The sequence below is a fragment of the Palaemon carinicauda genome, chromosome 2 (genome assembly GCF_036898095.1).
Source record: "Palaemon carinicauda isolate YSFRI2023 chromosome 2, ASM3689809v2, whole genome shotgun sequence".
NCBI classification, from domain to species: Eukaryota; Metazoa; Arthropoda; class Malacostraca; order Decapoda; family Palaemonidae; genus Palaemon; species Palaemon carinicauda.
The window spans coordinates 91,430,721-91,445,720 of NC_090726.1; the positions used below are offsets into that span (position 1 = coordinate 91,430,721).

Sequence of the window (15,000 nt, forward strand, 5' to 3'; positions counted from 1 at the left end):
TTTCCTTTTTATTTTCCCCCCTTCAACCTTTCCTTTAATGGCCAATCACTCAACAAATGCCTTAAATCACTCACCAATAACCCAAGTATTACTAGGCGTTCTCTTGTATGCGACACTGTAGTGAGTAATGGGACACCCTCCATCAGTCCATTGAGCTAAACTAACAGCTGCCCAAGAAGTATTTGCCTTCACCACACCCTCCCGCCCTCCTGCTAACGGCGGAGAACCTGCTGTCTTGGTGCGTAAGATATCTGAAGGACGGCCATCCCCTACCTAAGGATATTAGGGAGGAAAGAAACAGTTAAACATGTCAAGATACTACTTACACTTTATGTAAAACAAGTAGATCATGAAAATAAACCTCCCTGTAGTTAAACCTGTAAATTTGGCGGGTTAAACAATTAAACTTGAATGCACATAACTGCTAGATGGTTGAATGCTGAAAATTCAACTGTTTGAACTCGTCTGACTTTTATTACTGTATTTCAATTAAAGATAATATCTATAGAGCATATGGCGACCTATTGAGAGATTGTCATATCTATTGATAAACAATTAGGGCAATTTACTAGTCAGTGTAGTTTTAATTCACAAACTACTACAAGTATACTACTGTAGCGTTAGAGATTCACTAATCATAGGGCCATCATTCTTTAATACATACAAGGAGTATTTATTTTGCATATTTCCTACGAGGTTTTTCACTCACCTTGTTATATGGTGTGACATAAATGTCATAATGATTACCGCATGCAAGGCCCCTTAGTTCGTGAGATGTCTGTGTGGGAGGAACCGTCTCTTCCTGCCATTCGCCATAATCCCTTTTGTAGGATACTGTCAAGCCCAGCAACGGTGCTCCTCCATTGTCACCTGTTCTCCAGGCCACAGTGAGGGAAGTTGATCCTGTCCTTGTTACGTGAATGTGCGGTGGAGCTGGAGGAACTGTTGATAAGAGGGATTTGTTCAAAGTTATTCTGTTTACGATCACTGATGCCAATTAGAGTATATTTGAGGCCATTATCTCTCTCTCTCTCTCTCTCTCTCTCTCTCTCTCTCTCTCTCTCTCTCTCTCTCTCTCTCTCTCTGTATATATATATATATATATATATATATATATATATATATATATATATATATATACACTGTATATATATATATATATATATATATATATATATATATATATATATATATATATATATATATGAACATAAAATCTATATCATACCACAAAAAAAAAGAAAGAATGAAAACACTTGATTGGGTTAGTAATTTAATTTTGTAGGTGAATATCATCGGACTTCATGATGATGTCACCAACAAGACGAAAGTACTAACTCTCATCAAGTGTTTTCACTTTTCCATTCATGGCTATGATAATAATAATAATAATAATAATAATAATAATAATAATAATAATAATAATAATAATAATAATAATAAGAGAACAAATGCTTTAAAATAAAAACAGAATAGAACAGTTTTGATAACATTTGTTGCACAGTGGTACAAAAAGTATTATATGCTCATAAGATGGAAGACAAACAAATGTATACTATATGTATAGCGACCTACAGGTCTTTACATTTTCTTATTATTTTTTTTTTATTGCAAAGATCATCATGTAACGTTTGACACAAAGAGTCCACTACCAACAGGATGCTGCAATTTGACAATTACTGTACAATATAATGATTTCCTAACAACCTTCCCTTTTTTCATTAAATCTCCATATAAATTGCACAGAATGAAATCATACTTGGAATTTTAGTATTGAAAAATTAAAAGAAGTTCTTCATTACAGGCTAATACTTAAAAGAAAATATATATACTTTTAGTAGGAAATAGTCCACAATACTTTACTGCATAGTTGATATAACATTAACCTGGCTATTATAGATTAAGAGCATAACATATGAATGTAAATGGAAATTCTAACCTTGCACAACGAGAGAATACGTGATGTGATCATCTCCATGGACGTTACTAACTCGACAGGTGTAATTGGCTGAATCCCTCCTTTGGACATCTCGGAGGACCAATGTTCCATCAGGATAACTAGACACTCTTCTAGGAGCATAAGGCAATAGTCAGAACAAATTCATATTTTCAGCTGTTATAAAGGCAGTGAACCTATGGTTTTATGAAATTTAAAACATAATGCATAAATCTGGGAATTTATTTTTCAAAAATGTGTTTATACCCTGCACAATTGTCATCCTAATATAAAATTACAATATACAAGCACTAATGTATGGAATGAATGTCTCCTTTTTTATTATTGTGCATAGATATGCATAAAATGCAAAATACATTATAGTAAACGAACTTAGAGTTTAGAAACTATCATCCCATCATCTTCTGCCATATGTCATTAAGGATGAAAATGTGCAATGACCCACTCACTTATTAGCTGAATCTTTGAGGATGTGGGAATCCCGAGACCAAGAGCGAGACGGGAGTGGATCACCAACGGCTTCACAACGTAGACTCACGTCCTCTTCCCAGTGCACAGCTGTCGTGCCTCCCCAAGAGACAATTTTAGCTGGAACTAAAAAAAGGTTTAGATCAGCTGTGGGTCTACACAGTTGGTAGCAGTATAAAATAACAAGTTAAAGTACCTTCTACACAATTAGACAAATTTCTGGAATACATAGTAGAACATCACTTAGCACTATAATGAGGAAAAGATTATGATTTTGAAGATGAACTATTTATAAACAAGTATGTTGAAATTTAAAAGAAATGTGAAGATTAAACAGCATTAATCTGCATCAATGAAAAGAAAATAAATAAAGTTGTTTTACAATGCATAAATTCAATTCTCGATATAATATTTTGTCCAAAATAATTTTTCTTATGAAATTAATATTCTAAAATATAATTTCACAATTTCTGTGGTATGTACTACAAAATTATATTATCAATTCCGTAACTTTAGTGTAACCTACCAATAATGTTTGCTTTCTTAACAGATGAATCATGTTGAAAATAAGTGAAACATTTTAAAAATATTTCTCAGCATAATTTTATATAATAAAAGGAGAAAAAAAATATCTTTGTTAATAATGAATTAAACAGGTGGGTATCAGTTGACATTGCCAGTTGTAAAAACAGACGGAATCGCACAATAAGTACTTTACAAAATATTTTCCTAAAAATTGGCCGAATGGCTACTCATGTACGCTTGGATTAGTACTGTGTTTTAGATTATGTGTAAAAGTAACATACAGTATATAAATCTAGGAATTATTCTTTTCATTTCATATATTTATCATCAACTTAGTACAAACAAAACTTATCAAGCACTCGAAAAGACCTACAACAAAAACACCAATTATTTTTAACATGCTCTAACACAAATTTGACCTAGAATGTCTCATTTATTGCTTCTTTTGAAGTTTAATGGCTACTTTGTGTCTAGACTTTTAATTCAACAACCATTACTTTTTTTTGCAATCGACCTCGTTTCTTGCATTCCATTTTCAGTTTATTGTTTTTCTTAACATCTGTTACTCATTACATGGCATCTTCTTTCTTATTAATAATTCATATTTTAATTTAGCCTCAATCCAACTCTCAAGTACAACCTTATCTTTTATCTATGATTTTCCACAAGGCTTAAAATTCCACTGCCTTTAATCTCTGATATTCTTTATTATTAACACCTTGCACTAATCCAGAGCTAATATCATCCTTTATTTTCATTATTCTTTGCAACTCTGTATCAACCGTTGTTTTTTCACATTCAGTGCTTTTTGTAAGTATTATTCTTTGTTCAATGTCACTCCTGAACATCTCTTTATTTTAAACTATACTTTATATAGTGAAAAAAGTCAAAGATTAAAACAACAAGCTTCGAAAAAGGATCCAACTAAGAGGGTTGATTAGCTAAATTCACTAAAGGTTCAGTAATTCAATTTTTACAGGAGGGAAACTCAAACTACATTCTTGCTTATAATAATGAAAGATGATCACCATTTAATGAATACTTCAAGAGCCAATCATCAAAATACACGAATGATATTCTTTAGGTAACTCACCCACAGCTGATGGTTTTATGGTGACGGGGTTTGATGAGGGACCTTCTCCCACACGTGTGCTGGCAGCAACCAAAATCTTGATGTTTTCAGGCCCAGGGGACATGTTCACTTCCCTCTTCATGGTTGGGGCTGGGACAACAAATCTCTGAAATACATTTTAATCGAATGTTTGCGTTTTCAAATTAAAAAAAAAAATAATGAGATCCTTAAGATTTAATGAACCACTTGAATGGTAAACCAGAATAAAACTATTTATCTGAATATAATATTGTGATGTTTGTGTGCATGCAATTTTCATTATACTATGCCACGCGAAGGAAAGCACATGGTGTGATAATGCAGTAAAAGGCAGTATCACACTAATTACTATACATTTTAAAGCCTAGAAATACTGTGGAAATTTCTCTTTATATGTCTAAAATAGAAATATTCATTTAGTTAGCTTGGACCCGAATACATGATAATAGGATATATTGTTAGAAAAGGAAGCTGCAGTAATTGCATACCACTTCTTTGGTCAAAACAGAAAATCCAGCACACTCCAAAGAGAGAGATTGAAGTCTTGAAGCTATAAGGGAAGAAACATTTCACTAATACCCTCTTTATTAATACAATTCTATTCTGCTGGTTGCTTTGAGCTCATTTTGTTTTACCAGCTCTCATAAAACTAGCACTAGTCTTCATAGGGTTTATGGAGTTGAATTCTGTGATCATATACACCTGCGTTTATATAAACCTGTGGAACTCGAACTGTTTTTATGGTTGACCATGGTAGCAACTTAAATTTTTCCCTTGATGCAAATATGTTTATACAAAATTATTATGATAGCAGCAACTACAGCTTTATTCATTGGGAAAATATATTAATCAAAATTTTCAGGAAGAAATGCCTCCAAAGCTGACCAGTTTCAATAACTCCAAAAATAAGTCGAGAAGCCTTTATATTCTAATCAATAGGTTTTTCTAAGTTTGAAAAAGAAGGATTATCATTCTTGTGATAAAATCTGAAAACACAAACAAACAGATTAATTGGTTTTTAGACTTTTAATGCTTTCTATATTAATTTCTGTTTTTCATGAAGAACGTTTTGGAAAAAAAATATCAACAAATATTGTGCTCTAACTGAACAAGTGGGGTAAAAAAGAGCTTTTAGATAATGAAAAATGAAACTTATTTGATTTTCTTTTTTACATACTGTATGTGAAATCATTCGTCTTCAAAATTTCAGTTTTATCTTTTCTTATGTTTTTTTTTTCCTTGACATAAAACGGCTAAGCTAGTGATATGGAATCACTAAAGCTGCTAAACAGAGAGAAATATTAAGACTTCACTGCCACTTTTTGTTTAAATGTGTCGTTCAACCTTGGAAGAGAAAAACTTTACTCTCTTTCCGACGTTCAAGTGTCATGCTTTTCTTAAATAATAGAAAATTAACAATTATTGACTGTGAGGTAAAATCGACATCTATCGCCATTTTCTTGTCTCATTTCCTAAATTACTTTATATGGAGCACTTGCCGTCCTCAACTCCAAACAATGAAGCAGCCGGCAAATATTAGCAATATTTCTACATTAAACATTTTTTTTTTTTAAAGTATAAATTGTGAAAGATTAAAAGGAAATATTGACACTATATGCCATCTATAATACATAGATAACATGACAGTTTAATGGGCCCCTATGAACTTAGACTACAAAAAAAAAGAAAAAAAAAACATAAAATATAAAATCAATTACATATAAATACAAGATAAACTTGATGTTGAATCAATACTTGAAAGAAATACATTTATGAGCACCTTAACTTCGCTGCCTCTAAAAGTGATAGTGTAAGTCAAAAGACGACCATTGCTATGAAGTGGTGGGAGCCAAGACACAACAATAATTCCAGGTCTTGCTACCGCAGCCTTGACTCCAGCAGGTGGACCAGGCACTGGAAAAGGGAATAAAGGATGGTCAAAAGATTTCAGTTCAAAAAATGTCAAAATTCGCGATGTTCTATCTATCTATTGAAATCGTCATATATCATAATGTTTATTAAGCAAATATGATCACGAATTTAGATGTAATCATTAACTCGAACGAGGAGCAATTAAAGACTGTATAGAAGAAGTTATACCCATCAAAGGATGCGCTGCATATAAATGCAAAATGTTTTTGACCCTACCATCTTCCTCGGTTGTACAGAAGACAGGGTCACTAGGGGGTCCATCTCCTACTCGAGTAAAAGCTACAACCTGTAGAGAATAATTCGTATATGGCCGAAGACCCCTTAGCGAGACGCTTAAGGAAGTTGTCGTTTCCCCACTTAGTTCAGTCGCTGCTGCAATATTGAAGAAAAAAAAAGATTCGTTAGCTACAAATGAATGTAAGAGATTAAGAGTATGAACTTAATTGATTTCATGTAAAGCAATGATACATGCAAATATATGAAAAAAGCTAAAATAAGATAAGTTTAATTCACCATTCTTAAAAATAAACACCTGAAGCTTAATAGAATTAGTAAAATTTTGCATTTTTCAATTCTTAAAATTAACAAATATTTCGTAAATTTGATTAAAAAAGTACAATTACTACTATCATGATAATAACTACTTATCCCAAAAGCCAAACACCAAAAAGCAAGTGTAAACATATTTCTTTCTGGATGGCTTTTATTGTACAGGGTATTAGATTACTCAATAATCTTATACCGCTAAAGCAAATAACTCACAAAAAATCCAGCAGCAAGAATTATTTCTAGTAACTGTATGGTAAATCAAAATCAATTGAAACCAATGAAATTTCTCACAGGAAGGAGACGAAGTTTCCTCCGCAAAATTAAAATTCCATATTTTGGCCTCAAAATCTCTTGAAAAGTAGGTTTATTGTTACTTTGTTCATAGGATTTATACTTACTTTTAAATCATCATAATTTTACATACTTATCTTGTGTTAAAATTCACTTACTCAACTTAAGATTACTGTTACACCTCAAAAGTAGAGTTTCTTTTTTTTTTTTCTCCAAAAGCTTTCTCTTTTCTCAATATAGTGTTACTTTTCTTTCAACTATTTGGACCCTCTGATAATATATGCTTTCATGTATGGTTTCTTACCTCTATCTGTAGGTGCATATAGAACTCTGTAGCCAAATAAATTTCCACGAGCATGAGCAGGTGTTAAAGCATCCCAGGTCACAAGAACACTATGTGCAGTCATGGGAGAGCATCTGAGTGCCACCGGAGCTGATGCTGGAACTGATGAAGAAGAAAAAATAACGGTGGTTGTCAGATATCCATAAAATGTACACTGCAATTTATTTTCTTATAATGTTCACATTCGTTTCTGTTATTATTATTATTATTATTATTATTATTATTATTATTATTATTATTATTATTATTATTATTATTATTATTATTATTATTATTATTATTCTAAGCATATCTAACCACAGCAATGATAAGTTTCACTCTGACGCCTTATGCCATTAAACAGCTACCAACCATCGATGTACTAATCAATCCGAATGCCGCTTAACTTCATAAACAAGAAGGTCAGTTTTATAATGGTGTTACCGTCACTATCAAAACCATTAATATTATTGATATTGATAGATCACCTGTGAATTATTCTTTTCAAAGCAAAACATTACTCTAAGGTTTCGACAGAAAAAAAAAATCTGATGTGAGAAAATAAAAAAAAGAACCACATCTAACCAGTAAGAGAGGTATATGTCCACATTTGTTTTGTTTTATGATCCATTTACATAAGAATGCCAATGAAAATACACTTTTCGCCCATGTTCTTAGAAATGCCGGTATGTACTTTTTTTTAGTATATGCTTAGGAGAAATGTCAACTCTAATTGATACTACTCTCATTTGATTTTCTCGCCTATTAAAACACCATGGTCTGTTTGCGATACTGTACAATTTTCAGAGGAAAAGAAACTTGATGGGTGTATGGTTGCCTGGTCTATGTGTAGTAAGTACATAAATTAAGAAGAAACATTAAAGAGTTGATGCTAAACACGGAGGAAGATTTGCCTCTAAATATAAGGTAAAATATACAAGAGCAAAGAAAGTAATATAGAAACAAATCAGAGAGAGTCTTAAAATTTACAAATTAAGATATTGTTGAGCTCAAGTAATGAAACAGAGATGTAAAAAAACAGAAAAATGAAATTCACCATTCACCCTAAGCGTAAATGAAAGCAGCTTGGGGTGGGGATGCGGGGATTTAGAGAAGAGGGGAGGGCAAGGGTGCTGACTTGAAACTGACTGCAATTTCCTCTTGATGAGGAAGAAAGGTCTGAGCACCCTAAGTACTGAAACAATATTTCTGTCACTGACAGGGAATTAAAACATAAAGCCTTAATAACTGAAAATATTGAAAGAATTTACAAAAAAAAAAAAAAAAAAAAAAAAAACATGAATAATACTACAATATAACTTTAAAAAATATTCTCCAGTTACCTCAACATCATCACGTCATCATAACAATATCCTCTCAGACAACCTTGTATGGAGAATAGTAACCCTCTTTATCTTTTATTCAAGAGAAAAACAAATTTCCATATCCTATATATTTGGACAATCAACATACAAATGCATTTTTTTTCAAGAGGAACAAGCCACAATTGGAAAAGTGACTATGCCCCTTTGAAACATATACTATATAGCCAAATCTAAGGTAGACAATATCAGTTTATTATCTACAGTGCATAGCATGTTACTGCATTTCCGTGGGATGACTAGCCTGGCATTTTCCATAACTTTCTGGTAATCACCTTTCTGGCTCTCATATAAGATGAAATTGCCAAAACTATTTGCTGTTTTATATTTTGTCACGATTTACAGTGCAGACTCTCAGCAAACATCAGCAGACATATCCCAAAATAAATCTAAATTATCCAACGTGCATTCAATTTCCAGATAAAATCTCTTTCGACCTGTAGTGAATTGAAAGTGCAACAACAGATTCTGGAAATGATGGTATAGGAGGTATATGGTGTTAATTTATTAGCAAATGATAATCGTAAAACCATACACAAATCTTGTTATTCCTCATTCGTATAAATCTGGACTAAACATTCAAAAGTATAATGTATTCCCTTATAACTAGTGTTTCACACGTGTGGTCTAGGCCCAGTTAAACTTAGGAGAATTATATAATTTCTTTACACGCTTCCAAAAGCTTCTTTTTCTTCTTAAATTCCAATAAGTAGTTATTCCTAATACAAGCTGACAGAATGCTTTAACCATGACGATTTTACTGAGAAAGCTAGATTTGGCTTTTGCTTTTGTTCTTATGACATTCTAGGAGACTTTACTCCTTCCATTACCATCATACTATTTTCTTATTATCAAAACCTTTTCAGACCCATGTCAGCACTTATTCACCTAATGTAAATGCATAGTCCAAACTATTCATATCACTCATCTTAACACTATTGTGATACTTATTATTTGAAGAAAAAGATTTCTATTTATAAATCCAGAATTTTGATTAACATTGAACTAGGGAAATACAATCTCATAAGTTTACAATTTGGACAGTATGGTACTGAGTAAAATATTTTATACCCAAATAATTTATGTCAGATAAAATTGTTTATTGTGACTATAATCACAGAATAAGATTCAAATATCAACAGAAACATTTATGGGTATTATAATATATATCACACAAAAACAAATATCAAAAGTGAAAAAATAAAGAGCAAACTGGAAACTATAATAAAAGTAATAACTGAATTGATAAATACCTCTTTATATGATTAATTGCAACTATCCATCACAGGAAAGATGACAAAAAAAAAGAAAAAAAAATTCTGTAAATGAAACCATTTCTCAGAAAACTCTACAAATGGGAAAGCATCAATTAGTATGAATAGTACCGTTGTAATGCGTGTGGAGTTATCAATCTATACTATGAATCATGAGCTGAAACCCCAGATCTGGAATTGCTTTATTTCATAGATTTAAGTAGGTAAAAAGAAAAAAAATGATAATTAATTAAAATAGGAGGACGTTTTCCACTAATCTTGTCTTTGCATATGCTTTTCTAACTTCTCTGAGTATACATTTGACAATGGAAAGTTCTTTACTTCATATGTTGGCGTGTAAATTTTATGAAACTTAGACTCAAAGAAAGACAAAGGTTTGTGAGATTGTATTTGGTTGCATACGCCAAGGATTGTTTTTGCTAAGACAAGATGTCAACATTAAGAATGCTCAAATGATATCTAAGATAATAGGTGCTCTAGTGTTGTTGATACCAACCTTAATTATAGAGCAGAACTCTGGACTATTCCTACCAGTGTAATCCATACTTAGGATATAACTAACTGAGCAAGGGGTATGGTTAACAGCCAAATAATAAAAGTTTTTAGTGTATCAATTTTTGGAAGTGTAGGGTCTCGAAAAATCTTAAAAGGTCTTTGTGACTCAGAGTTACCTAAATTAAATTACTTAAACAACTGTAACCTTTTCCAATTACCAGGCTAAACATGCGTGCATAGAGAAAAGTACACGAACTTTAGAGAGCAAAACTGGAAATATTTTAATGATGAATGATATTTAAATGAAACAATCCATATAAAATAAATACTATAACTAATATAAAGTAAACATGGGAAAACCCGGAGAGTGAAGTATAATTTCCTTGCATAATGTACAATGTGCAATCCATCTTACCATCCTCCTGTGTAGTTGCTGTGACAGGTGAACTTGAAGGGCCAGGTCCCTGGGAATTTACTGCCTGAACTTCAATGACATACTGAGTGTAAGGAGTTAAATCTGATACAACAGCAGAGCAGCAAGAAATGGCGGATGTTGAAGATGAAGTGGCAGCTGGAGAGGATGCAGACGATGATACCGATGAAGAATGGTCCCAACCCTCTACTTCCACTGTAACTATCTTGTATTGGTCACTGGGTGATCTGTAGGAAAGAAAAGACACAACGTGAAAAGGCATGTTGATCCTGCTGTTCGTTTTATCACATATAGAGTAAAAAATAAAAGAAAAACCGAAGCCAAAAGTTTATAATTGTATTTTGTTCAATAATAACTTTCTATTGTGTTACTGATATGAACAGAGCAAGAATATATAAAAAAGTAAATCCATAAATGACAATTTACAAGGTATCAAAGGAAAAAAAAATAGTTCCTTTCTTTCCGAAAATAAACCGATCAAATCCTACATTTCCCTTTTTCTTATTAAATGGATGCTGAGAGTAAATACGCTGAGGTTTCTTCGTTATCTACAACATAGAATACATCTGCAAGAGTTGAAAAGGAAAAGAAAATGGATGTTCGAATGGGCAGGTAAGAAAAAGTACTGTTGTGTATAATTCAATTAGATAACAACAGTATGGTCAAATGTATTAATTTTTTTACGGCATCAGGCATTAACTTCATCTCATATTCTCTCGTAACTTAACTCACGATATACTGTATAAGAATGTCTTAGCACGATCCCAGTCCACAATGTGGGTCATGTCTCATTGCCTTTGACAGGGACAGTATTCATTGCCAAATGGTATTGAGAATGAAAGTTAAGAAGTATTCAACTGAATATTGACTTTAAAAGTGTTCGTCTCTGATGTTTCTTTTTCTGTTTTCTCTTAAACTCAGTTATTGTAAATGCAGCCTCCTCAACTGACAAGAGGGGTTCATGCAGTTAATGAAGAGAACTCCCCTGTGACCTTACAAGACTCTTTCATGTTGAAATCAAAGCAGCTGGGTGTTTTGTTCTCCAGAACAAATAGATTGCCATTGCAAGAAATTCAAAATGCATTATTGCCCCACTGAATTATTACCTCCGAGAAGGAAAGTATGTTTTATTCTTATTTGTTTATCTGGATGTTAACCGGAAAAGCATAATTCTTTTTTTTTTTTCTTTTTGCTAAAAGAGGTGCTCATTACTGGCAAGAACCGATTACATCTTGGAAGACGTAATCATAAGAATTTTAACCTTGGCAATAAGTTTTGAACTATACAAAAGACAATAATCTGGGCCAAAAGTTTTATGCCATAGAAGGTAGAAATTTCTTGTTATTCACGTAGGCTGCAACGCTAATGATTCCAATGTGAATAGTGAGGTCGAGGTTAATGTCAGCCTCATGCTTAGAGGTTAAGGCACATAGAAGAACTTAACCTTGACCATTACTATCAAATATACGAGATAGAAACTTTATATTTGGCTCAACAAATCCACTCATGTTGTTGATCTGCAAGTTCATATTTAGAGGCTAGGGGTCAAATGTGAATTCAACCTGGACCATAACTTCTGAACTATATGAGATGGAGACTTTCTATTTGACAAATATACTCCACTGATGGAGGTGATGAGTAGAATGAGGGAAAATTAAAAGCAAGAATAAAATTAGAGATCAAAGGTCTAAAAATTATTTAGACTTTGGTAGCCTATAAAATTTTGCCTGTATGAAATAAACTTCATATTTGGGATACATACTCCAGTACGAAAACTAACATGCAGAGTAAGATTAAGGTCAAGGTCACATTTATAGATCAAAGAATGAATGGTAATAAAAACTAGACCATAACTGTTGAACTATGTGGGATGGATTCTTCACATTTAGAACAGAAATTATCTGGTAATGATAAAGATGTGTAAAATGAGGTTAAGGCTATATGCATGGGTCAAAGGTCAAATGAGAATTCAACTAGGGTTCAGGGCTTTTACAAAAAATTACGTGAGGGCGGGAATCATGATTAGCAACAAATGGTTAGAATCTGGGAGAGATTGGAATGGGCCTTTTGGATAGCAAGGACCTATTGGGGTTTAGATTACTCAGTCTTGGCAGTTGTTTATGATCTCCAAACGTCATCATTATTATTGTTATTATCATTATATAACAATCCAAAAGGTCATCAATTTGACAAGAAAGCTTCCAGAGAATAGAATAGTCTCAGCTGAAAAGAGGAGAAGAAGAATGTTAAGAAAGAAGTAAAACCGAAAAATGCACAGTAATAGATAAAACTAAATACATTTGGCTTCATGAAATTAATAAAAATAACCATAAATAAAACAGAAAGTATGCAAGTATGCAATCACTGACATATAGACAAGTAAGCACGCAATAGCTAATAAGGTAAACAAAGAGTGGAGAATAAAATGTGTTAGGCTTATGGTATATAAAAGTAAAGGAATGCACACTTGAAGACTGTGGAAGATCCTAATTCAGAGTTTATTCCACTTCAAATAACCCAATAGCCAAAGACACGCTATTTAATTTTTTTTTTTTTTTGAATAAAAGCGAAGCTGAGATCCTCAAACCACCCAGAATACTACAGCATGTCGATTTGGCAATAGTATTATTAGGCTCATAAAAGTGCTGAGAAAGTACTGAATGTCCCCATCAAATTCTAGATATAATAGCATTTAAAACATTAAAGGAATTTTCAGTGTACAATAAGTATTGTTAATAATATCAATATTGATAATACAAATAACCATCGCCAACAATAATGGTAAAGCTAACAACACCACCAACATTAACGAAAGCAGCTTTCTTACCCCATTTTTCCATAACCAATATAATATGCCATTACTCGGCCATATCGAAGAGCTGGGTCAGGACTTGTCCAGGTAACTTTCAGGCTGGTAGAACTTATTGCTGTTACTTCAACGTCCCTTGGGGGTCCTCCAGGGGCCTCAGCCTCAGTTGTAACCTGTAAAGCCTGTAAAAAATAAAGCATTGCGGTATGGAATTCGAATAGATTATTTTACCAGCTTTTGAGAGGAAGGAACTCTTCTCCAAATTACACTACAGTATATCGCTATCATGCACATGAATAGACTCTTAGATAAACGCCGCACTCTGAAGTCATCCAGGATTGTGAGTATCAGCCGTCTTCTATTAGAAAACAATCACTTTTCATACCACTTCTCCGATGCTTGGCTGCATTATTTTCGTAATATCCATAGAACTTCATATCTGAATTTATGATGCATACAAACATTACATGAATAACTGGTGTTAACGTCATTAGACGGTATTTTTCGAACATTTTCTTCTGCAGTTACTCATTCTTTTACATAATAACCCCACTAACATGCTTCCATAGCAGTGTAATAGGCTCATAGTTAGCATAGTTATTGCATTTTTAATGTCTTTTTTTTTTCATCTCCCGGGATAAATGTTTGGATGCGCTTTTGCACAGGGAACAAGTAGAACTTAGACTATGATATGGTTTACATGGTTCGCTTCGATACATGGATATTTATCTTTCTTCATAGATATTGATTCTTCTTCGGTTTTGTCTATTTTTTATTAGTTTACACATTCAGTAGAAGATAAGGTGAATTTATAAAAATGAGTGTATAATATTGTACGAAACGTGGAATGGGTTACATTTGTTGATGCTTCAGTAAGTTTGATAACTATACGAGTGCAGGTGTCTCTCAGTTTGTAAACACTCTCATACCTTGATAATGAACTTTATGCACGGTAATGTGAGATTAATCCCAACTACATTAGAAATGAAAGTATAGAGCCTCAGGATACCTATTGATCACAAAGATAATGAACAACAGTGCTTACAATTGACCAGTAGTTTCGAAAACACAAAAATACAAAAGAAGTTGAATCTTGTAAACACTGAAATTATTATGACAAAAATATGACAACTGTAAATAATTGATTTTGGTTACTACTTTCAACACACTTAAACCAATCCAAAAATATAGCTCCTTTTTGGACTTTGCTTAAGCCAAAAATCCAAGCATTGGTCAGTTTAGTTATTTATTTGAATAGGCACCAGCCTTTCCCAGGTCGCAGTTTACACACACAGTAGTTTCTTATTCACCTGAGATCCTGAATGTCATGTTTTAATATGTTCTAAATATCAATACAATGGTAAATATAAGAGCATACTTAACTATAATACACATAAGGACAAGATATCTGAAACCTATAAATTACCTCAGATGGCTTTGAGGATCCCATAG

At 32.7% G+C, this 15,000-nt stretch overlaps 1 protein-coding gene across 1 annotated transcript in view; it reads right to left on the reverse strand.

Moving 5' to 3' along the window:
- LOC137618429 (cell adhesion molecule Dscam2-like) overlaps positions 1-15,000 on the reverse strand; it is a 225,784-nt gene that overhangs the window by 13,532 nt on the left and 197,252 nt on the right. The window contains exons 20-30 of the mRNA XM_068348598.1: positions 14,975-15,000; positions 13,567-13,730; positions 10,722-10,966; positions 7,138-7,278; positions 6,210-6,365; positions 5,842-5,975; positions 4,044-4,188; positions 2,407-2,551; positions 1,940-2,070; positions 710-942; positions 75-273 (exon numbers count right to left, since the gene is read on the reverse strand). The exon at positions 14,975-15,000 is cut by the window's right edge and continues 141 nt beyond it. Of these exons, the coding sequence (XP_068204699.1) occupies positions 75-273; positions 710-942; positions 1,940-2,070; positions 2,407-2,551; positions 4,044-4,188; positions 5,842-5,975; positions 6,210-6,365; positions 7,138-7,278; positions 10,722-10,966; positions 13,567-13,730; positions 14,975-15,000 (1,719 nt within the window). The remainder of the gene's footprint in view (positions 1-74; positions 274-709; positions 943-1,939; positions 2,071-2,406; positions 2,552-4,043; positions 4,189-5,841; positions 5,976-6,209; positions 6,366-7,137; positions 7,279-10,721; positions 10,967-13,566; positions 13,731-14,974) is intronic.